This window comes from Macrosteles quadrilineatus, unplaced genomic scaffold (assembly GCF_028750875.1).
Source record: "Macrosteles quadrilineatus isolate MER2022 unplaced genomic scaffold, UCM_ALF_1.0 Scaffold_6__1_contigs__length_79288215, whole genome shotgun sequence".
Lineage (NCBI taxonomy): Eukaryota > Metazoa > Arthropoda > Insecta > Hemiptera > Cicadellidae > Macrosteles > Macrosteles quadrilineatus.
The window spans coordinates 74591455-74617542 of record NW_026542599.1 but is presented as its reverse complement, the minus strand read 5'-3'; the positions used below and the strand labels follow the sequence as shown (position 1 = coordinate 74617542).

Below are 26088 nucleotides of genomic sequence, written 5' to 3'. Positions count from 1 at the left end.
GGTTAGGATTTCGGATTTTGCACTTGTACAATACAATGTGTAAAAGTTGAATCGCTCAATGGTTTGGATACTTGTGGACTTAAATTATACTTTAATTCATAAGGAACCTGATGATTGTACCATTTGTTGTTCCATCCAAAAATAGTTATACTCAAAAGTAGATGAAAGACACTCTCGTCAACACAAACAACTTTTTGCTTTCACAAAAACATTAAAATGTACAGCCATGTGTGAAATATTTATCTACATGTATAGTGTGATACTAGGTGTAGTATTTTCACTATGTTTATCATTTGTATCAATATTGACCAAAGACAAATCGCTAACAACCTCACCTCGAAACGTTTTGCAAAACTTCACAGTATCTTATCAAGAGTCAAAATCCTATATTTACTCACCCCCCAATTACCTGAAGCCGATTGCGCAACGGCGGCACAAGGAGCCCGACATTATAGTAACCGCAGTGTAAACCAAACCCCCGCACCGACCGCCGGGCTTAAATTTCAATAATTCGACACGATAAAAAATTCCTCGGTGAAAAAACTATTTTTCGAGGATTGGAAACTTCGGGTCTAGTTACTAGGTTGAGTTTCAGGGAAGTGGGCCCGGGCAGCTCTCAGGATATGGGTTACACGGGTAAAAAGTGACCCGAGATTGACCTCAGAATAGTTGACACTCACACCGATGTAGAGGATAGTTTACAGGTGTCGTCATTAACCTTGGCGCCGCCGCAGGTAAGAGTATCACTTGAATTTGGGGTTTTACACAATTTTGAGATACTTTTTGTTTCTGTATTGTTGCGCATGGAAAGTCTCCAGATAACGGAATTGGCAGTTGGATCTCGTTGGAATTTGTAAGAAAGCCTGTGGATATTTTGTATTCCGCGCGAGGATCGTCTCCTCGGCGCGCGCCATCGCGATGTCGCCAAAACTCTATGTATGAGGGACGTGTACTGTAACATCAGGAGACAGAAGTGTGGCGAAGATATCGTGGGGAGGCACGGGATTATGGGACAAATGTAATACAGATCTATTCTTCATTTTACGACAGAAATATCTTACCACTAAGTGGATTAGTTTCGATAGTTCATATAAGATGCTCAGAAAATTTAGTTGATTTCCAGCGAATATCGGATAGTATTGGTTTAAAACTTTTTTCTTAATTTCAACAATCGCTCAGTACATATTATTACTGTGTATATTGAACAATAAACAGCAATTATCACATAACATAATTTTAACAAACTTGTATAAATGTAAAAGGTTTAAAGTACTAATTTTGAAAACTTTAGAATCAAAGCCAAATACTATTTTCTACTAACGGACTGTTGTTAATCCACGTTTTACGCTCCTTATCTGTGTGCAACATCAAATATCAGGTGAATCAAAAATTAATTTATTTAGAAAGCAACTAAAATACCTACCATTATGGTCACCATTTGAGGTTAAAGTATTAAAAGTAGTAACACGATCCACTACTTTTCCATGACACTTTAGCATATTGAGGAGCAATAAAGTGCTCACAGCGCTTCAATGCTTCTTCAGATTGCATCTAAAATATTGTTAAACACGATGTATTGTCAGTAAATAACAAAGCACAGAATGAAGCAGGAAGCACACATCAAAGACACCGCGCTATTTACCATTCACCATCAGCCACAGCTTAACTACCCCATAGACACTGATAGTCACTTGTGGGGAGGTTGCGTCTTGCGTCTCCACTAATATTTATTCATTCGCGACGTGATTCGAGTCCGAATCAGCTTGGAGATATTACCGATGAAGATATAATTCAGCCAGCTACTGACTCCGTTGTTAGATTCATTAACTTTTTCTTTGGGGGATCAATCATCCAATTATTTTTAAAAAGCGCGGATTTGGCAGTCGCGGCACGTCCTCTCCCCCTTCCGCCGCATTTTGTATTCAGCCGGGCTCCAATAACATGGGGGGATTTCGAAAATTAATGAAAATCTCCAGTTAAGGATCTAATGGCTGCATTCCATTATCGGCGAACCTTTCATCGGGAATCCGCAACGCTGGAAACGACTTCAGTGTTCCCATGCGTTAAAGTCTCTCGGTGATTCGATTTACGGTCAACATACGCGTCGATGTAGAAGAATCCTTGTAAACGTCACTCGTCAGATTTTTTTAATAGTTTACTCTAGCATTTGAAAAGAAACATGTTTACTCCTACTTGAATTCTTCATTCGTCATTCATTGAGTTTAACTTGCTTAACATGAGTACAGAAAATGTTGCACCGTCTTGTAGCTAAAATAAATAGAGATTTTTTAGATTTTAGCGTAATTCCTTAGAATTTTCTCCTTAAAACCTTACTTACCTTAAAACCTTACCTTACCAATTTTTTTTAATTATTCAGAGTTTACCCTGAATCAATACGTCAAAATACAGTCTCAACTGAATAAAAAAAAACTAAGTCAAAGATCTTTTCAGTATAGAATGCAGGAGTATATGAATAAAAATCGCCTACTTTTTCTACCTATAATTGATTTCCATATATGTCACAACCATATCAAATACTTGTATTCGCATATCACGTCCACAAAGCCATAGCGCCGGCTGAAAAAGAATCAATAGTTCCTCTAACCTAAAGCAATTAACGTGACTGAGGCCGTCAGCTGTTTCAAAACACGGGTATTATGACGTAATATTGGTGGCAAAAAGGACGTGTAATCGGTGCAAATTGGCGGGATATGTAGAGAAAGCCCCGCGGAATGTCCGAGACCATTGTCCTTCGGCGAAGTCTGAGAGGCCGAGATTCTGCAGTGTTCGTCTACAGTCTAGACTCGACACGTGAGTCGGCTGCAGATGTGGAAATAACACTGTTGATTGCCTGTACTCGAACACCGAACACCGTCAGAGTAGACAGCGGATCATGGGAGTAGACAGCTGACTCCTGGATGGAAAGACTGACGAGGGAATTTGAAATGGCTGCGAAGATTTTGTTTGACATAAGAAATTGTTGGTGAAACCTTTTTGTCTATCACTTCAAAAGACTGAAAGAATTTCCCTTCTTAACGCTTAAATTCGTCGCAGGATTGATGTATTGCAAAACCCGTTCCTCAAAATCTAAACTAGTGTTTTTCTCAGTTTAGATGTTAGTTAAAATGTTGATGTCACAAACACTTTTCTACGCATCGTTCTCCAAAATCAAATTCTCTCCTCCAGCCTTGCAGCAGGTGAACCAGTGTTCTCGAGTTACACCGACAGAGCTATCTCGTGACCAAGGCCACCTGTCGACCTGATAACGCTTATCACATCGGCATCCGACATCCGACCCCCGACTATCCGACCTCGTGGGAATGCCCGGTGTCCGGCCATGTAATGTAATGTTTACTTCTCTCCGACCGCCTGGCGCTCTACATCTGACGCTTTGGAGAACTTCGCCTCTATCCCGGGAGGATTTAAACTTGAAGATTAATCGTACTCATTTCGAATGTTTGCTTTTCTTATTCACGAAATTTGGACGATGACATCGTTATTTGGTTTGGGACAATTGGATTGTAAAAAACGGACTCAAAACCAAAAAATAATTGAACAATCGAAACGAAGAATTATATTTTAAAATTATTTTGTAGGTTACAGTAAAAACCTCAAAGCAACAATGAAGGAAAGTCTCTGACAAACTTATTTTAACTTAAACGTCATACTTTAAATTTTAACGAATTTTGACCTATTGCAGTAAAAATCCTCTTTCACGAATTCGTCAATCAATCATAACAGAATCTCAACAAAATGAAAATTACCTTTAAAATTTCTTCGTCATAATAAAAGCTACATTTGAGTAAAAAAAAACATATTCCACCGTTCCACATGGCACGAAATACATTACACATTTTGTAAAATACTCCAATTTCCCTCTAGTTAACATGCGAGACGGGAGGTTGACGCGACGTCATGCACCTGATGAAGCCCGGTGGATGAACGCTGTTCGAAACGTCGTCTGTAATTGGCCGCACCAGGGGTCCTTGGTCCATCGTGACGGGTCAATCAACCGCTGAACTGTTTAAGAAGCTGACGAGGTTTGTATATTCGTGGGAACGATTTCGAGTGATTCCTATGCATGGACTTTCCTCATCATTTGACACTGGGACAAGTGACAGGTTGGGGAAATTTATTTGTGAACAAATGAGATGGTTTTCGTTATAGGATTTCTGTGTCGGTTGGTTTGTAGGTTGACAGGTTTTATAGTGGAATAACAGTGGGTAATAAAGTATAAAAATTTGAAATTACTATGATTTTTAATCATATAAAGATTGTGAAACAAAATTCTTTCATCTTGGGGATTTTCACAAGAAGTATCGTGATGAAATAGAAGTTTGAATTAGGGTATTTAAAAACCAGAATTATATAAAATATTGCATTAAATGGAACACACAACCAAAATACAAAACCAGGAAACCACAATCAAACCTGTAACCGATGAAACCTTCAATGCACCACATCGACAGACCCAATGACCGCGTATGTAACCCAGCAACAAGTGAAAGGCAATTAACACGGGAGGAACATTAATACAGAGTTGCGCAACAGTCGCACGCAACGCAAACAGATCTTCATAAATTAACAAGAATAATTAACCCAGCAACACACGTAAATAGCGACGGGACGTGTTAACAGTGCTGGGCTGCGTCTACGTGCGGGGCACAAAAAGTCAAAAAGCTCGCATGCGAGACCCCCACTTGTCTCTGATCGTAATGCAGCTGTATAAATTGTTGCTTCAGTTTTGGTCCGACGCCAACCCGGGCTTGGGTTCATCGGCCTACGGGTTAACATAAAAAGTGCCATTACAGCTCTTACTGGCCAGCTCTGTTATTATTTGGCCTAATGGACCCTCTTTGAGTTGCGGAATTCATTTTGCCAAACTGAACAATTACCGTTTTTATTCCTATTGTGATGGCGCCTTTTGTCTCGGTGAATTAACGGGTTTTTACGCGGTAGTTGCTGGTTTTGGGCAATTGGTGTTCTGAGACTGCAGCAATGTTGGGAGATAGTTTACCAAATTGATTGAGGAAGATTCAGTACTCAAGAAACCCTTCAGGAAACAATTTGATGAGGTGCTTTGTTGGTCGCCAATGCTTATAGCCCATTGTTCAATTGAATCACCGAAAGATAGCCAGAACTAGAATAGGAAGTTCCATAGAATCGTTGAGCAATCACTGAACGATATTGGCACTCGGAGTCTTTACCTTTACATGACATAGCCTACTCCATACTCTCGCTCTAACCACTTTTTGTCTAAGCGTAGTATGTTAAGCGTACTTCCTCGCTTAAGTTAAACGCTCTCACGGTCCAGCAACAATAAGTCGTAAATCTACTTCCAAACACCTTCTGGAGACCTGTGGAAGGAGAACTACTTGAAACGTCGAAGAAACGTCGAAAAGTGATCTGTTTCTCTTTAAACACCAACTATTTAGTAGATTTGTTGTTACATTGTCTCATCAATAAACTTTTGACCATTCCGCCTCAACTATACATGATTCACACCCATCACACTACAAAGTCACACTCTTCCCACATAACCTCTCACATCGAAGCCTAATCAGCAGATTCCCAAGACATGACTGGTCGCGTGTTGTCCGACAGCCTTATCTTGTAGTTGTGTCTTGTAGCAGCCACAGGCCACTTGTAAATAACCAAAGCGACTTGCTGCTTGTAGTAGCCGGAACTTTCACGTATGTAATTGCGAGCGCCTCTAAATACTTGACTCGCTGTCCGCCACTTTCTCTCTTTATGCAAATTGGCACGGTGGAAACGTCGTATATAACAACAATCAAACGTGCCATCATATGTAATAACACGGTGGACGTTGGACGGTGGACGGGTAATAACATGTCCTCGGTGGCATCGTACACGCCAGCCGATCCGACGGATTGTAATTTTTGTTGAGGAAACGTTTGAAATGTTACTCGTATTTGAGAAAGTCTTGAGTGATTCGAAGGAGGTGGTAGAAATATTTTATCTTTGTAAAAATCCGAACATTATTTGACAAGTGTAATCAGAGTCCAATATTGTATCAATCATGGGAGCCAGTGGTAGCCTCTTAGTTAGCATGCACTATATTTTTACTTTAGGCACCACTATCTTACCTCAATTCTTTATTACGGAACCTCTCGTTTTAGGCTAAAGAGGTCTCGACCCCGAGAACATTCCTAGTGGGTTTATCACCCCCTGAAATTTCACTATTCTATATTTGAATTGTTATAGGCAAAGACCAGTACATCTATAGTGACGGGGGATGAAACAAAAGTTGTAGGATAGTTTACCTATGGAATTCCACGTGTTTGGGCAACACCTTCATTTAGGGATAGGAAAAATACCTAAACACAACATGAAGTCAGGGTAACCATGATCTAGTTTCAACATCAAAGTGACGTTTGGAGATTATCTAAACTGCCTCTGTTGATTTCTTCACAACTGCTTTAAATGTTTGATCACTAATATTACTTTAGAATTCAAGGACAATTTTAAACTCCTGAACACACCAGATCCGCTGTCAATTATTTTTGAGTTCCTATAATCGTCCAGAGCTCTCGCGTTTTTACGCACGAAAGTCACGGATTCAACACACGTACGGCGTATCGCAATTACAATCGTCATACATCCGCAGAACATCTAGCGTTCGCGGAACAGCTACATGGCGACACGAGAAGCATCCAGGGAGACCCAATCAAAACCGTTTATTGCTGGGAATGTTGGTAGCAATGTACGGCCTTAGACGGTACGGACTTATGACCGTGTAATGATATATGAGTTGGATTCCAGAAGAACTTTGAGATATGGATTACATTCCGTAGACTTCTTGTATAATCCAGAAGAATCTAGATAAGACTACAATCCATTTATATTGGATAACCACAGTGCTGTTTGACTAATGGGTTTGTGCACAATATGTGCGATTCAGTGACTGGGATATTACATACCGGGCTCCTTTGATACTTCAGTTTTGATCCGTGACAAATGTTCTTTTGTATCGGAACAAGAAGAGAGTACTTCTAAAGCTCTTACTCTTCAATGATGACTTATCCTCACATCTAACAATCGTCCAACGCCAATTTAAATATCTATTTTGTCAACAAATCCAGCCATATACAGCGCATCTAATAGTTTCTAACTATACCCAAGATTGACGATGTCAAAAGTGCAAATATTTCTTCAAGACTACATTTCCATCTTGATCATACAAAACTGGAAGACAACTCTCTACTCTGTTCTAGATTGTAGAAATCTTCCATGTAACCCATTGGAGAATTGACTGCACCGTATGAACACGTAGCAGTAATCTGTCAGTTTCCATTAGTGCGGTTTTATCAGAATCCCTACAGTGGGTGGTGCGAGAGGTGATTTAGGAGTGCGGTTACGACTTGATGGGCGATTGTGGTGTAAATCTTCCATCGCAGGATCTGATCTTCTGATGCTCGAGGTAGCCGGACGTCTCAGTGAATACTGGGTGGCTGAAAGTGCACTTTAGTAGACTACGTTGAAAACGAAGAGAAAATGAACTGAAGTGTTCTGAACTTTAACAATTTTGGACTCGAATTCAGCTAGTTATGTTTATATACAATTATTTTATTAATATATAGAATGAAAAATTGAACACAGTAATCAAGACACGCTGACAATACGTTGTTTACGTCTTGATAAGGCACACAGTTTACAGTCTATTATAATTCTTCCACGTACAGAAAACAAACGAGACACGATGGCGTAAAAAGAAACAAACTAACACACATTAGCCTCAAGGTCAATTTTTTCATATTAAGTAATAATATTCAACAGTAATTGCAGAGCTGCCCATCACAGATTATCATCAACCTTGAGTAGAGCGCGCATACTATGGGATCTTTGAAATTGTACACCATCATCGTGATAACGGGCGTGAGTTATATTATTTAATTATGGAAAAGGAAGTCAGTAGTGTTTGTCTACTCACGACATGTTAAACTGTGTTTGCTTCGTGAAGCCATTTAAAATGTTGTGCAATGAAGATTCTTAGAAAGGAGTATATGATTCACCCAATGACCGTTTGATTTGATGTGTACTACTAGATCAATGGGTTTCCCGCAGTATGTGGAAATCCCATAATTAACGATTCCATGAATCACTGATTAAGTGATCAACAGGGGTTTTACTGAATATTAAGTACACAAGTGTTTTAACATCAGTTATGGTATGATGTCAATCGTACCAGTGGGATTTTCGTTGAAGGTTGAAGTATACATTCTTCAATCACGATTCACCAAGAGAAATCATAAGATAATTGTCTGTGAATGGAAATAAAAGATAACTACTTATTCCTTGTGACACATCCAGCATCTTTTTACCAACCTAATCATGAATAATTAGCTTAAAAAAGTCCAATTACTATACAATCCATCATAAACAGATTTCTCCACATGATGACCCCTTGGATATTACCTCCATATCTCCAGAATATGATTCATTCCCTTCAGTTTCCAGACCCATTGATCAAGCCAGATTCAAATCAGTATTCAGTGTTCCAGTAACTAGTGAAAGGTCCAATGATCCTCGGATGTTCCTATCTTGGTGATACCATTCTCTCAGTCTTGCGTCGCGGTTGTCACAGATAACCATCTGATGAGAGACCAGTGACCGAGGAAGAACTGTTACTTCCAGCGAGTGACTTCTTTTTCTTTGGCTCAAGTTGATCTAATCTGGTCGATAGGGTCTACCTTGTTTTAGTTTAGAGTATCTGTTGGGCCATCAATTGGTTTTTAGATTTCACTTCAAAAAGTATATGAAGGACCTATGAATGTAAACTGTAGGATGAATAATAAATTAACCTATAATTGAGGAAAGTGCTAATTTATGAATTTTAGACTAGCCTACTGGATATACATTACAATGTTAGATTCCCATTCCATGCCCAACGTCAAAGAAGTAAGAGTACAAATTTTCTTGCCTTTAAGTTGAAGTTGATCACCTCAGCAAAACCCTAAAAGTTGTTAATTTTAGAAGTTAGAAGCCAGAAAGCACACTGTAGATACAAAATCGCTCCTCCATTCATCAAGAAAACCCCCATTCATATCGTTGTGAGATCCAATTATGGGCCCAATTCCACCTGGCCACCATTCATTTGTAAATTGCCAGAGCATAACTCAGCTCGTAGCTCACAATACCCAATATTCTCGTCCAAACAAATCCGCAGTTAATTACGGACTTAATATTCCCGCGGTGCGTTCTCCGGAACACGTCTTCATCGTCGGCAACGGTACGTGATGCAAGCTTGATTCTAATTTCCCACGCGTGCCAAACTAAACAATGACCAAGCGTTACCAACCTCGCCACACAACATTGACCTTGATAACAATTAGCAGTACACGGGCTACACTGAGCTCTAATTGACCGAGCTCCGCCGCTGTACGGCAATCATTTTAATTGATAGCTCCTCGTTTGCTTTTTACAACTTTTCTTTAATTGAATGTTTTCCGTTCGGTTTCATTAGTCTTGGACGTTTAAGGCGAAACCAAGTTTGTGGTTTCCAGCTTCCAGCTTTTTCTCTCGGTTATTAGTTATTTGTGTTTTTCCACTGCGATGCGCCCCATTAGACGTAGTTAGACGCGATGAATGTAGATTGTTTTGAAGAAAGAGTTTGTTACTGTTTGCCCTTGTGTAACATTCCCAGAATGTTTACTTATGATTCCCTGTTTGTTGCAGAGCGTGGTGATGCTGATGTTCAGAGAGGAGAAGTCACCAGAAGATGAGATCAAGGCGTGGCAGTTCTGGCACGGAAGGCAACACAGTGTGAAACAGAGGATATTAGATGCTGGTGAGTATCTTCCAGATACTATAACTCTCTCGAGGAGGAACTTCAAGCTCATATTGTCACAGGCTGGGCTGCAATACTTTATTTCTCAGTTTTTGGCACTCGTTTTCTACTTTCAGGACAACTAGAATTGTGCGGTTTTACATCTCTTTGAGTTCAAATATCCTATTGATGAATTGTTGGAGAATAGAGAGTTTGGTGAAGTTGAGTTACACAATTATCTTTCAGAATATCTTGAATCAACAGAGGCTTCAGTTAAACTTAAAACTTCATACGTGAAATAAAACCAGCATGAGTTAAACTACATCCGAAGTGCTGGAGAAAACCACTGAGATTGTGATGTTATTGTTTATCGCTAAATTACTCCTGTTCATTTTTATTTTTCATTTGTTAATCATCCTAATTCCAGAATATGTCATTTGCATTTTTTTTTCAAGAAATGTTAATGCCAGTTTTTCTTCTTAATTCCATTAAAATCTTTTTCCCACTGTTTCTACATACTTTATCACATGTTTTGGCTCGAATCGACTTTTCACGTTTTGTCCTCTCGTGTTTGGAACCTTCGCCAGAATAGCGTGTCTAATCTCGCCTCATTAATATTTCATGGCAAGAAATTTAATACTGATTCAGCGTACAAAAACAGCAGATTTATTAGTCATCGGCGTCTCATTGGCTATTCAAGTTCTGGAAGCTCTGCCGCCGTTTCTGACTCATTTGTTTGTTCGTGCGGTCGTAAAATGTTTATTTATAAGACGACTGGATACGATTTTAAGCAATAACTTGTTAAAGTTACTTCTTGGGTTGCGCAATCAAACGTCTATAAGTCAATACCTGCCACAGATTCAGTGTGCAATAGTTTAATTGATTCACGTACAAAGAATTTATCGTCGCACACGTGTCCAATGTTTTTTAAGAACAACAACTGTTGTGTTCCTTTACTGACGTGTGGTTTTGGTGCTTTGACCGAAAATCCTTCTGCTAAATATAAGAAATGCGCATTTAAAGAAAGGGCGTTCGCCTGGTTCACCTGGCTGTAAAATCATGTACAAAGCTACACAGCATATACAGTACTGATAACAAGGCACTTTGAATAAATAAACACATCGTCGAGGTTCGTCAGCATCGTGCATAATGATTTATTGCTCTATCCCAAACCAGAATGATTATGGATGAATTTGGACACTCAACATTAGAAGGAACAGATTGGTCAAGAGCAGGGTTTAAAAGAATCCATCTTAACCTTTTGCCCCTCCACAAAATTCCGCGACCCACCTGCCTTGCGAAAAAGCCGAGAGCTCGAAGCGTAGAAACTTATAAACCATCGCATCGCGTTGGAGAACAATCGAACGGTCAGTTATCGAACAATGGCCACCAAATCTTTGCCTCTTTGTTCTCAATTGGAGATAGCAGATAGATCATCTCCGCAGCGGTCTATTAAAAAACGTGACGCTATAATTTAGATGGTATCCTCGCGTGATATAACCAACACGCGCGTGTGCGTGTGTGGTGCGAGTGCGGGAGTGGCACGTAACTCCGGCCGTGTCTCTTGTTTTCAAACATTGTTATTTAATCTCGCCATCCACGAGAAGTTGCCTACGTGATTGTCTGTGGTGTGAGAAGTACGAGATGGCCCTATAGTCCCTATGGAGTTATGCTTCATGAGTACCCGCAGTGATTGGTAAAAAGTTGTTATACAACTATTTAAATTAATGCGAAACTTCTGAAAGGGTGTTTTACGACGCTCGTAATGGCATTTTCTTCGCAATATCTAGCAATAAAACTGTTTAGAAATATCGCATCCTCTCACTGATGCAATGGTAATCAAACATAAGTAGACATTAAAAGTTAAAAGGCTGAATGTGTTCAGTATGCAGAGTTAAATTCCAGAAAAATCCACGTGGACGTATGTAAGGTTAGGCAAACTTCAACATCAACGTTCAAAGTAGATTGTCGAATCTTTTCTTCAGTTGAATTTAAATTTACCCTTAAGATGGATTGCTGCAACACATTTCAAACCCAGGTCTGTATTGTGGGACCTGTCTCCTGGCTCTTCCTTCGTCTACCTTGGGCTGGCCCAGGCCCTTAACCATTGGCTTGTCCCAGGAAGACGAAGGGTCAGGAGAAAGGTTCCATCATACAGACTATACACAATCTTCGCCAACTGAATGACGCTGTCATCTTCCCGGGGCCAAGATTAGACATTAATTTAAACTTTTGAAATAGGGTGATATTCGAACTTCAATATGAACACCGACCGATATATTCAAATTCGGTTTTTGGCATTTTTTCAAATGGTTTGGCATCAAGTGGGAACGGTGAATTTTAAGTATGTTGGCTGTTTTTCTGTGCTGAGAAAATCCAGATCTTAGAGTTTGGATCAGGCAAATGTAAAACGTGGGAAAACACCAAACATTTAATACAAACCAAACGTAGAAGATGATAGTGTTGGAAAGTTAAAAAATCCACTTATAAGTTTCATTTTGGTAGACTTTTAAACTGAGTAGCTATCACTTTAAGCTACACCACTCAAAGTTTTGTCCCGCGACTTCCGCACGGCTGTGGGAGCGGCTGACGACACCTGACTCCGATGTTTTTTACTCCAAGATGGCGGCGGATTTAGTTTCGGATGACGGGACGATAGACTAACGGATTTCTCCTGAGATTATCTTGTCAATTATCAAACACCTGTTCCTCCCACTTGTCAAGCGTCTTGCTACATTCAATTTGAGACTTCAAAACTCGGATGGGTATTACAAACAGTTAAAACTTGTTTTCCACGTTTGTTTCCCCACCTGGTTGAGAATTATCATTTGATTATTGATCGAAGTTGTGATATAATTTCCATGTTACAGTTGTAGAAAGATTTAGAACACGCCAATTATTTAAATTGGCTTGGACATAGCTCTATTTGAGTTTTCAATTGCGCTATCACTAGACATTTAGATGGCTATACACAAAGTCAGGTCTACATACAATCAAAAACACCGTATGAGGGTTTGCCATCAAATCAACTAGAATGCATAAAACATCCACTCAGTTCTTTTCATTTCCACAAAATTGGAACGCCACACAATGGAATGCAAAACAGTTTCCAAGGGCCGCTGGGTCGATTCTAAATCATCACGGCGACATCTGCTCAATCAGAGAGCTGTGGAGACATGGAAAATGCATGACATCGCGCATAAAACTCCACGTAAAATACGGCATAATCATGTAAATCCGTCGATAAATTATCTCCACAGAAAGATGAAGTCCGTGTATTATAAAGGGGATAACGATTATAGTCTCGGCCGTTTTGGCATCCGGCAGCATCTCTTGAGCAAAGAAAAGGCCATGTGTTCAGGGTTGAAGATGTGACGAAATCATTTCCCTTTAGATGACCATAATAGATTAAAGGGCCTTTTACGTGAATTTTCTCTTGCTATGAAAACTCATTTGTTGTATTGTTGGTTTGTTGGTTGAATCCCGTTTGAGTTATAAAAGTAAATGTACTTTGCTGGTGGAAAATGTGACAAAATCGTGAGATAGTGTAGAATGAGGACGGACAGTTTGTCAACAACTCATGTTCGTTAATTCTGATTCGTTGATTAACATAGTAATCATTCATAAGGGTTCAGCCAGAAACCACTGAAGTATTAATAACAGTACAGTTGTTTATGTACTAAATGCAAATGCAATACTAGGCTGTATCCACTTAGAGTAGAATCTGTACTATCAAATGTCATCACTATGTATCATCTCTTTATCCGTAATCTAACAGTCCTTAAGTGTACCAGCTCATGTCTGATAATCTATAACAAAATGGAATCTCTCGGCGTTCGATGATTTGTCAATAATTAAAGTTGTAAAGCAATTTAATTTATTCGTGACGCAATCATAACTGATGGTCGCGTTGATATAATGTACAGCCTCGGCCGCTGAGCCGCTACTGGGGCTGAGTTATGGCTCAATTTCTTCAGAAGCCGCGGCGTCTCTGATAAATTGGCCCCGGTGCTTCATCAAGTTTGATTTTGACCCAATTAGAGAGATTAGATTCTTCAGGATTCTGGGACATTTTGATTTATAGCACTTTCTTGTAGCTTGATCTCAAAGGTGATCCGTCAACCTTTCTTACTTTTCACTATCGACACTTCTTTTCTTCACTTGCATCACCTACTATACAATCATATTTTAACTCCGCCATCCATTTTTCTTGATTTCAGTCAAGTCACAGCATCAACAGCTGGGGAAACTATTTCCAAATGGACCGCGGGTCGCGGAGTGCAAATCTAGTGGATGTTTGTATAATGATACACGCTCAGTGTGTAGCCTCGTCATTATGTGGCGGATGAAATCAATTTGGCCGATCTGGCGTAGCCACCGGCTCAGCATCGCTTATTAAAATAATCACACAAATTAAAAGACGCGCGACTATGTAGTGCGAACGGTTATGTATAATTTCAACGGTATTATGGGTAATAATGGTATGGGTTTTGGAACCATTTTACTACCGGGGCGGTAACATGGGAGATTCTATCCACGTCTGACCTTTTGATGTGACGGCGTCTGCGTGTGTGTCGGGTTTATTAGGAAATATCCGCCGTGGGCATTGAGAAATGCCTCCCAGGTGGGGTCAATGAAGAATCATTATCAAGTAGTTTTGCACGGCGTTTTCTTGAAATATTTTGGGTTGGTAGCTCGACTGTAAATCATGTACGACGAAACACTGGATTCCATTCGAGTTTGGAACGAGGCTGATGAAATAGTTACAAGATTTGAAAGTTTTCGGATGGCTGGGATTCACTTTTGGTTCACATCACTAGTTTCTTTAGACAGATGTTAGAAATAGCTTCACGTCGGATTGGGAGAAACTGAAGAATGTTGGAAAGTTTGTTTAATTAATTCGAGGTATTCAAGTGATTTAGAATGTTGATGAAATTTAACATCCCAATAAAAGAATATGAGAAACTTTCCATAGTAGTTTAATAATGTGTCTAACATATTAAAACTACTATGACGTTTTCATAAAAAGAACTCGCTGTTACTACTGTTAAATAACAGCGAGTTCTTTTTATGAAAACGTCATAGTAGTTTTAATATGTTTATGGAAGTGAATAATAGTAACTTAAACCTTTTGATAAACAGAACATTTAAGATCAATCATTTAAATGTGCCACTAAAAAGAAACACTTAATGCATCCAGTATTTATAGAATCGCAAGCATAAAGTCTGTCTTTGGAGGCAAAGTAGCAGTGGCAACCAATAACGATAAGTTCCAAAGTGAAGAGACGAAAATTACAAAAGCTTCTGCGACCACAGGAGGTCCATTAGAGGAAGCCAGTAACTCCCAAACCGCATTAACATTCAGATGGTCCAGATACAGGAACAAAGCCTGGCCCGAATACATTATACAATCTAATTGACAGAAGTTGGAGGCCGATTTATAGGGTGCGCCGCACAATCACATGAAAACTTTATTTATTGGCCCATTGCCGGTCTTAATCTGGCGTGGTGTAGTGGATGGGAAGTAGCAATTACGTCTAGATACCCAGCCTGGGAACCTGCACCACTTACTGTGAAATATGCGTCTGATGCTGCGTACTGGATAATTGTAGCGGCGAGCGGAAGCTGAGAAATTGATGAGCTGAGACTGGAAAACTCACTGACGGATATTTATAGTTTATGGTGAAATATTTATGAAGGAAGCTGGCAGTTCTCGTAGCCATCTCACCACTTGCGTTGTGAAGTAGTCTATTTTAAAACTCGTGACTGAAAATTGTTGAATGATGTGGAGAATCAAGACATGAATACTTAAGTTTTAATCTCCAAGAACCATCTTAAACGCTGCAATTTTCGTTCCTAAAACTTTAAATTATGAATAAGTATGAATTCCACATGAAGATGGATTTAGATGGATGGATGATGGCATTTAGATGGATGAAGATGGATTTTTCCCCAAAAGATGGATTTATCTCAGCTGAAAAATGTCCTAACCTTGTAGCCTAATTTGTCATTTTGAGCTATGACGTATGAAATGGCAGCCTATAATAATCAGTGGCCAAGTAAACTTGAGGGAGGGGTAGCCTCATAAGATGTCTCAAGAGGAACTTTTGACTCATATGTCAACCAAACCTGAGACCTGTTAGACCTGAGATCATAAAATAAGCTATTAGCAAATCCCATAAAATCACACTTCAATCAAAGATGATCCAATAATCGTTCTCACATGTCTAAGACAACCCATCTTCATTGACCACAGCACACCGAAGAAAGCGAAGTGACGTCACCAGGACTGCCCCAACCACCCCGACCAGAACCGGCCACCCGGGACTGGGATGGGCAGAAACCGAGAGTGGGATTCCGCTAGGGATGCCGTTGACCCATTTGTGGCTAACGGCCCAAACCGACTGAAATAATGATAATTCAAACACGATATTCTGGTTTTCAGCCGTTGTTAGAATCCAGTTCCTGTAGTGCACTGCGTCCATTCAAGTCTGCCGCGGGGGCGGGACCCGTTCTGCTGTTCTTCGTCCGACCACTTTCGTTTCAATTATTTTCCAATTCCCCCAATACCCATCCCCCCGGGCCGGGTTCCCCGAACCCAATTCGACTCCGCATTACACTACCAATTACGTCATCAGCCCGGCTCCTCGGGCTGCCATTTTCGAAGGATTTGGAAAGGTTGTTGGTCTTCTGATTTGTTTTGGGCTTGGTGAAGCTTTTAACGGATGTTTAGATTGTGAAAATTATATATTTGGTTGAGTTGTAACGGTGCGAGTAAACCTTGGCTTTATTTTACCACTATTTATGGCAAATACTGTACATTGATGGCGTGATTTTTTTTACTCAAATTCTATTTTAAAATATGAACATGGCTAATGAGTTTTATGAATGCGCGTCGAATATTACTTTTGTGAATGAAGTAGTCATTTTATCTAAGTTTTTTTTGTTTTGCCGCCATTTTTAAGTTTGTCATGATTTAAACTTTTCGGCATGCAGGATTATTTTCAAATATTTCTTCATCATGTAAAGACTAATTAAATAACCAACTATTAGTACTTTTTGTTGCCCAATCCTGTATCCTGTATGTTTTAGTATAACTTAAATAATATGCAAAAACAATGATGGGAAATATTATACTGCACTTCATATTACTCTGAGGTGGAAGTTCCTTTCATGCCCATGATCCTAAAGCACTTTTCAGTACCCACGAAAAAGAACTCGAATCATTAACACTACACAACTAAGATCTACGCAGACTTGTAATATTTCAGTGTTCGACTTTTTATGGAATATATATCTTTTGAAGTCCATTCCTTAATCTAAAAAGCTATGTACATTCTGTTACAGACACCAAGAACAGCGTTGGTCTGATAGGCTGTATAGAGGAGATCTCCCATAACGCCATCGCCGTCTACTGGAACCCTCTTGAGAGTTCTGCCAAGGTAAATATTTCCCTATCTAGATGTAAACAATAATTTCAAACTATACGTCCGAAGTGACATAACACAAATCTTCAGTTAGTAACAGACAAATTGATTCAATCGTTTGGGTAGTGAATGAAAAAGAATTTTCTATCTGGTTTAGCAAATACTCTTGTAAGACGATTTTTTGAGGAACAATAATTTAGTTGCAGACACTAGGAGTTGTTGAAGTATTATAAGGGTGATTGGTACGAGTAGAAATTGCGCAATAGCTGTTGACCTTCAAGCCTTGAGACTTTTAGGTAAGAATTTGTCTAAAAGGGATATCAATTGTGAACAAAATGTATGTACTCAAAAATTAGGATTATTTTGATTATAAATAATTGATTTGACGTAAAACTGTACAATAAAAATAAAATTGTAAAATAACATAAGCCAGAACTTTTGAAGGAAACACGGTACTTAATTACCAACGAAAACACAGAAATTTCACCGACCACACAAATGGACTTCCCAAGGCGAGTCAAGCACTTTCCAAAGGTAAAAGCGCCTCTGATTACCCAGTCAGAGACGAGAGACGCGCTTAGTCCGGCCAGATTTATCGCTTTTTAATAGAAAACATTAGGAGAGCTCTTATTAGCCTAATCGGCCAGCATCTTATCAACCACGATCTGTTCAGATCGTAATATCGGATCATCAATAATCCAGTTCGGTGCAGCGACGTTTTTCCGCGGCCGAAATTCTAAAATCGTAATGCATCGCTGTTATTAATGGCGGCTAATTACTGTTTATGGCGCTCGCATGGAACAAAAAACTGTAAATCTCAATCGCGAACGTCTACTGACGATTTATGGCGGTTATTAAGGAGATTTAGAGATTCAAATTGTTCTTTTTGGCGTTTACATCGCTCGAGGTGTGGTCCGCCTGCTCCAGATTCGCTAATATGGACTGCAATCTGCGCAAATGAGTCATGCCTGGTTCGCGGACGGGTTTTAGTACTGTCGATTAGACTATGTCTAGTTAGCGCATTAATCAACTGTAATAAGGTGGTTGGTTTTTCAGTATGTAGAGATGAGATTTTCCATTAAGTGCCTTTTTGGTTCGTGAATTTAAAATCACTGTTGATTAGACGGGTTTGTAAAATTTTCTAGAATAGGGCAATATTAAGTGGTTCTTAGAGAAATCCCAATACTTTTACGTTTATTAGGATTCGAACTGGCTGATAATTATTTTGAATTTGTTTCACCATATTTTGGAAGATACTTGAAACCCCCTTACTTGTGGATTTAGCAATCCTCCTGGTTGCAACTTGTGTTCTAGTACAACACACTTCAACATAGATTTTCAACCACTTGGATTTTCCCCTGTACACTACATGTTTGCTATTATTCTTGTCCCGATCAAATTTTGGGCCAATCACTCAAGTCCCTAGCAAGATCTACACCTTGCACAACGGCCTTGTCAGTCTACAAAGCTTGGACGTTATTCACCAAAGCTTTCAGCATTATCCTTGGCCGCATCGTCTGATTCCCGCTTTTTACGCAGCTGCTGGAATCCAAACATGACATTTTACGCGCCACTTTGACGTCTCGGCGTCGGTTTTTATCAACCATCTCAGCCTCGTTAAGACATGGACGCGGCTCTCAGAAATAATTTATTCCCGCTTCAATCAAACGTCCGTATTGGTATATAACTCACCGAACATGCGGGCCGGTATACGGGGCTAATTGGTTGTAAAGAGGGAATTTCTGTTTGGCCGGGATCCAAAAGTCGCTCGCCGGGAAACTGGGTAATTTACTGTTTTATTGTTTACAAAAAATATTACTCTTGATGGATGACTTGGGGTAGAGTACCGTTGTGATACGTTTTGGCTGGACATTCAGTCTCCGTTTTCGAGATACATCATAAAGTTTTATGAATTTTGCTTTTTTAGTTGTGAACACTTGCATTTGGTTTTTACTTGTTCCAATTTCAAAACATTCGCTTATCTTTGATGCATATGGATATACTGTAAAAACTGTTTTTGAATACTTCAAAATGTTCAACAACCCCTCGCGATTAATAAACCTCAACAATTAACAATCGTTAGCCACTAAACACGCCCGCCGAAGACGAAAACTTTCTCCGCAGGTTACAGATAATCCCCCACAGTGGTAACTAATGTCGGACAATTTGTCACTGGCGAGACCTCGTTCTCACAAGTACCGCTCGATTTGCCAACAGATTCAATTTCTCAGCCGCAAACTAGCCGTTATTAATGGAGGGTGGACTCTTGTGGTTGTCTGCATTGACAAATACTCGCTCATGGCGGCGATCTGCTAACGAGGACTGCAACATTAGTGGCTATCATTGTTCGTTATATTAATTAGTACCAGGGAGATTAGAACCCGCTAACGCTACTCTAGATGTGAACCACCTGGTCAGTCATTCGTCTGACTGATTGTGGCTGTCACTGGATGAAGTCTTGACGGAAACAGGAAATTGGCTTCATCTGTTTGGACTGGGAAAGTAGTGCAAAGAGTAGACTTTGAGACAGAGGTGTGGTGTGTTTGTTGTGGTGGAAGAATTGAGAAATACCGACGATATTCGGCAAAGGAAAATTCGGTTAAGTAATACCATCTATGGTAATACACTGAAAAAGTAGTCATGCAGTGTGTAACTTATGGTTTTGGGTTCTGGAAAGACTCCAAGAGCCAATGAGTTCAAGTTTGACCTTTCTAGACCGAAACACTCCTGCAAGCTTTGAAACTGTGATCAGTGAATACAAATTTAAAAATCCTAATGACTTTACCCCCCATAAAGAATCTTCTCGATTCAGCTTACTCTAAATCTTGATAAGTAATGCGTCTTTTTCTTTCCAGATCAACATCGCCGTCCAATGCCTCAGCACGGACTTCAGCAGCCAAAAGGGAGTCAAGGTAGGTATTCTTCTCTACCCCTAGATCCGTTTCAATTGCAAACAGTCCGGCGCACAGCGGCATTCTCCACACGATCTCCATCCATGAACATGTATGATGCGATCATGTAGCTCACACTGCGATAAATATGTATCGGAGAGAACGTCCGTTGCGCCGCGTACACGGACACCGACTCTCTAGTAATCTCTTGGGCTACGTGAGAATGCTGTGTGCGGTACTTACAGTGTAATTGGTGGCGTGGCGCGCGATTGCTGTTGACAGCTGATCAGAGATAACTCAGCTGAGAGGGGTCATTTTGGAGGGATTTTTTCCGGTATTAATGTTGGAGAAGCCAAATATTTTGATCACGTAATGTTTAATTTTGTAAAGCAATTTCTTTAGAGCTGCAGAAGTTATGACTGAAGAATATTCTGAGCTGAATGCCACAGTATTCATGCTGGTCAATGCATCAAAATCTTTAATTGTACCACCAAAGGGTAAGTTTCTTATCTGAAAAAAGTAGCTTATTCTGAAAATACATCGATCAAGACCTCTTTAGTTTCCACATCATTACACCTTTGTCAACCAACCCATAAACAGTTCGATCGCCATCTGCGCTAATAACTAATTGAATTTGCAACTCATTTAGTAAATTGAACATTTTCACCTCTACATCGTCGCCATTAGCTTTGAAAGCGATCAACTTTCACGCCAAGATAAGACGCATAAAAAGTGAGATAAGGTAAAAACGCGTTCGATTAATTGCATTAATTAGCAAATGGCTGTGACGGGATAAGGCGTTTAAAAATTGCCTGACAGTAACACGGTGCGGTTTTTTACGAAATTATAATCCCGCAGGTGGGTTAGCCGTCGCCTTCTGGGCGTTTCCTCCGTGTCTTCCGAAAAAACGGAATCGTATACGTCTGCCTCGGCATCTCTTCTCTTAATCCAAGGTCTGTCTCTCTCTCTCTCGGCTCTTCCATGTTAATTAATCTCTCGGACCGATTTCTTACACAAATATTACCGGTGAAAGGCTAAGGCTCGATAGATAACATCGAAGGTTTTTGTGGGTTCCTAGCTTTCTCTGTCCGCGGTCGTCCCACAGCTAATGGAACAGTCGCGTTCCCGTCAGCTCCAGTTGTACTGAATAAATAAATTATCCTACTCGGTTTACATGTGGGTATTTGTCTTTAAATTTCCTAATGTATTTTGGTTTTGCTGTTGGTTTTGTGAATATACTAACATTTTTTGACATTGAACACAATTGAAAAGTTATTGCCATGGTGTTTCCTGTTAAATACACATGTAAATTCACACTCAGCCTAGGTGACGCACTATAATTTTAGTTCGGCAATAATTAATTGTGTTTGATTAAATTTTGGGGGGTACTGCACTTTATTTTAATCCCAACAGCTTCACATTAATGTGGTTTACATAACATTCTCTTTTGCCTTGTATAACCTTACTTACCAAATGGAAACTTACAAACCCAACTTTTCGAAGCCCCGAGCGCTGTGCCAGAACCCGAGAGAGATTTCCATCATGAAAATTCCAAAGTGGAACTAACAATGTTTCAATCCAAGCAGGAAACCGCATCACGGGTGGATCGTATCTTGGTAATGATCGTCTGTACATATCGCATCGGTCGTGATTCCATTCAGCAGCTGTCTGTTATTACCGCGGTGTTGATCAGCTGAAAATCACCTGATCCTTCCCGCCAGCTGTTGTTTGTGTTGCCAACTGTTGGGAATGAAATATGCATGCGTTTCGATACACTATGTAAAGTTGTGTTTGCGGAGGAATTTAAGCGGGTGAAAGCTTAGGGCATTTACAGATTTTGTTGGGGCGAGAGGTTTTATTTTTCGAGAACTCACGTGTTTACACAGCTGTTAAATGCATGTGTAGTGTAATGTGCATGCATTGTAATGCACTGTAATGCATCGTAGTATGACAATGTTTAGTCTTCATAAAGTATAAAATAATACAAATTTAAGTGCAACGATTTACTGAGCTAAGGCATTGTAGACCAACTTAGCAAAGATTTCATATTTTAAATCCTTAAACGATAGCATGAACTTTTCTGGTGGGTTTGAAAACAAAATTAAATCTAAAGAAACTCAATGAACGTATCGATTCGAAGTTTCAAGTTCATTTTATTTTTTATGAAACTAATATAAATATTACATGTTCGACCACCTTGTATTCTTTCCTTTAACTGGCGTATTTCTCATTTTTTCTCAATAGTCTAGTGTGTTCATCATATGAATTCTTTCCACGGAGTTCAGCAAAATCGGGGCCGGTCACAGCAATATTTTACATCACCTTCTCTTCTCTCGTGAGTTATTCTTTGCGGGGGAAGATTGTTTCGGACCCATTTATCTAAAGTGTGAAAATATGGTGGAACTAACCGTAGTCCATAAAATGTATATGGAAATTGAATAGTTATGGTAATACGAGTCCCTGAAAACTTTCGACTCCTGGCTCCGCCACATCTATATATTTTGCAGACTATTCAATTTAGTTTTTGCTGATTACGCATTTTACTTCTAAGTTTTTTCAAACTTTTATTTCGTTACTGTTATACGCTAAATCAAATTGTATCTAGCAAATGTTCTTTGCACATTGTTTACTTTCGCCAAATTTCAGTTATTTTTCAGATCATTGAATTAACTTGCAAGAACAGTTGACCATGTCACATCTATTCACATTTGTTACTAAATTGCGAGAAAACTAATCAAACATAATTAATCCACGTAAAAAGTAATATCAAAAACATAATTTTTGTAAAACGATCTAACGTTTACTTTATTTGTTCATACCATTCAATTTTGAGTATATCTCCTGGTGGTATTTTGCCCATTAGTGGGGCCAATTTCAATAAATGAGGGGTTAACGGAGTGTTGCCCACTGGTGAAATAATCGTAGGATATTAAGTGTAATATGGAGATTTTTTTCAACTTTTCTGTTTGTCCCCAGGGTCTGCCTTTACACCTACAGATCGACACGTACGAAGATCCCAGAGAAGGTCCAATCTTCCATCGTGGCTACTGTCAGATCAAAGTCTTCTGTGATAAGGTAACTGACTTAAACACGCCCTAACTCATAACTCAAATAAACTTAGTTTTAAGAGTTGAACTCGGTTGTTTCTCCCAAGTCTCTTCAGTATGAACAACTAGACTTCGTGAAGAGAAAAACTAGGGTTTCTTAGACGAGGTTTAAGAGTGGATTTGAATTTCCAGGAAATCTAAAAAAGTGGGATTGCAAAGTATGTATAACTATTCAAATTAAGTGAACTATATTTTTTTTCATTTCTGACATTTTTTGCACGATATAGGGTTTATCAGTGTTGCAAGAATTTTATTAGAAAATTGATTCAACGGGGGAATTATATAACATTAACTATTGTTCTTCCTTGATTTTCAGTTCTAGAATAATTAAAAAACACATTTGCTGAAACTGAAGTAAAACACAACCTACATGTACATACAGTATTATGACTTAAATATGTCTACCATTGTCCTGAAGCTATCTTAAGACAACTTACTACTAAAAAAGGGGTTCAAAAACCACCTATACAACAAACCCATTCATTTCCAAACGAAAACCTCTCAAACTGCTAAAACATCGACACTTTGCATGCTAACAGATCTGAGCCCCGAAGCTAATGTGATGCAGCAATTTAAATCGAACATTCTCGCCTATACCGGGGGCATCTAACGGGCGCCCCGGGGCCCAAATTGTGGGCTCGGAGCCGCGGAGAGGCATTAGGCACAGGCGAATCAGAAATTACCCTCTTGCAGCACAAAGGCCTCCTCAGATATGGCAGGAAACACTTGGCCTGACTACAGTTTCCATTTTAATTACAGCTCGCGATGTTCTGAATCAAACCAAATAACTCGTCTGCAGGATGTATTAAAGTTTATGGGTATTGAGACGCACCTGTCGATGCTGTGGGAAAACTTGTAATCTCAGTGATTCCTAATCTCAATGGGTGCGAGTAGCATAATGTGATGCTGTAATTGGGTTTTGTTTGTTGGAAAGCATTGTGAAGTGGTTAATAAAGCGTTTTAGTGAACTATAACTTTTAATGAAATCTTACAGTTTTCTTACAGTTGGTTATAACCGTTGGCTTTCGGGTACTGAGTAGACATCTCATCCGTAGTGGTTAGACATTTTTTTAAATAAAAACCCGACTGATATACTCAGTCACAGATTCTGCTTCAATTCAAGATTCTAGTTTTTCACTTAGTTTTTGTATAAAGAAGTTTGTAACTATTTATGTCAATGTGGTGTATGTAGAAGAAGCTACGGTTTACAAAATCAGTTTTGCTTGGTTGGCGTATTTGGAAGAAATGTGTAGTTTACATCAGACTTACTGTTGTTGGCTAATTTTAGTGAATTCCCCCAATAGGGATTAATGTATTCTAAAAATACATAAGTTTAACGACATTGGAATGTAATTTCTAGTAATGCCAATTGTCAAATCTACGATGAGATTTTTTACTTTAGAATTAGAAAAACAACAATTTCCTTTTTCAAAATCATTGAACACTTTTAAAAGGAACATAGAAACATTTAGACTTTATTAAGATGACGCAAACCATCCTGCACAAAATTCTAGTTTATAGCAGCTGAGGCAGATTTGGATGTTCCAGCCGCGTATTTTGTAAACTTGAGTGACAGAGATGTATCGCCCTCGTTTGTTTGAGTATCACAGCCCAAGTTCGATCCCAGGCCATTATTCCTACCGACATTTGCATAACTAACGAAGACCCGCCATTAACCGTAATTACGCGCCAAATCTACAGCTGCGATTGATTATCTAAAAGTGAGACAGTCAAGTCTGCAGTGTGCAACTTTTACTCTACCCCTCCAAAGAAGAGGTTGCAGTCTAATAATTGGATTTTGGCAATTTTCATATACCAATAATATTGTGTTAATCCCAAATATACCATTTATGTCTGTTTTGATGTTGACGTTTTCAAAATTCCTTTATGAAGTCAACCAACATCCATTATTTGTGAATTTGGCGTGACTAGAAGGCACGGTATTATTTTGGCCCCAGACTGTTAAATATGTTATACTCCCTGATAAATTTGTCAAGGTTCGTTCCTCATGGAATTCAATATAACAAGTGTTATAAGCAGTGTGTTTTAGGTTTATCAAATTTTATTAGATTTGGTCGGATCACTACTGGAATCTAACCGATTAGTTTGATCAACCCAATCACTTAAAACCTTCAATTAAATTCTTTCTCAATCTACCCTATCGCTACTGCTACCTCCCTTAAAATTACATTCTGTGTTTTGAACTTCGCACACTTTATCTTCTTCACTTTGATATGTGTATTTTCTTCAGTAATAGCCCCACAGTATCAAAACCCACGGTCTCCTGACATAATACAGAGTTTGAAGCCAAGAATGTAGTCAACTCTCGTTGTTAAGGTTTGATTAAGTTCCCATACAGACAATCGTACACACTCGCGAATCCTTGTCTCCAATGTTTCATCAATCCCAATATCAATCACAGCGTTGCATGGCCAAGATGCAACCACGTATCCCAGATACGATCTCGGATTCAGATTAATCTAAATATTACCTACGATAGCGACTATTTATTAGAATACAAGGCAATAAAACAGCACCGGCCAATTACCGTTATTGTTTTATTGCTACGCCGTACAAACTCTTTATTTACGGCGGTATTTAACCGCCATTTTTACCACGGCTGGTAATAAGCCATCCGTATTCCAGCGGGTTATTTTATTGCGGACGTTTAGTTTTATACGCAAGCCGTTCCCTATCTCTACATGTTGCGCTGCGTACGCAATAAACAGCTTCGCGAACCATGTCGTCGTCATAGTTGGCCGCCATCTTGCCAGATACATTGATTGTTGCGAGATGCCGTGGATTGTTTGAGGTTATGTTTTATTCAGCTAATAGGCTGCGGTTGAGTTGGTACACCGTGCGTTGCTTATGGAATT

General features: G+C 39.3%; 1 protein-coding gene across 4 annotated transcripts in view; it reads left to right on the top strand.

The window, feature by feature from the left end:
- LOC128996363 (protein grainyhead) overlaps nt 1–26088 on the top strand; it is a 156738-nt gene that overhangs the window by 119796 nt on the left and 10854 nt on the right. For all 4 annotated transcript variants that reach the window (XM_054421645.1, XM_054421644.1, XM_054421647.1 and 1 more), the window contains 4 exons: nt 9697–9808; nt 17135–17229; nt 20070–20126; nt 23082–23180. In XM_054421645.1, the coding sequence (XP_054277620.1) occupies nt 9697–9808; nt 17135–17229; nt 20070–20126; nt 23082–23180 (363 nt within the window). The remainder of the gene's footprint in view (nt 1–9696; nt 9809–17134; nt 17230–20069; nt 20127–23081; nt 23181–26088) is intronic.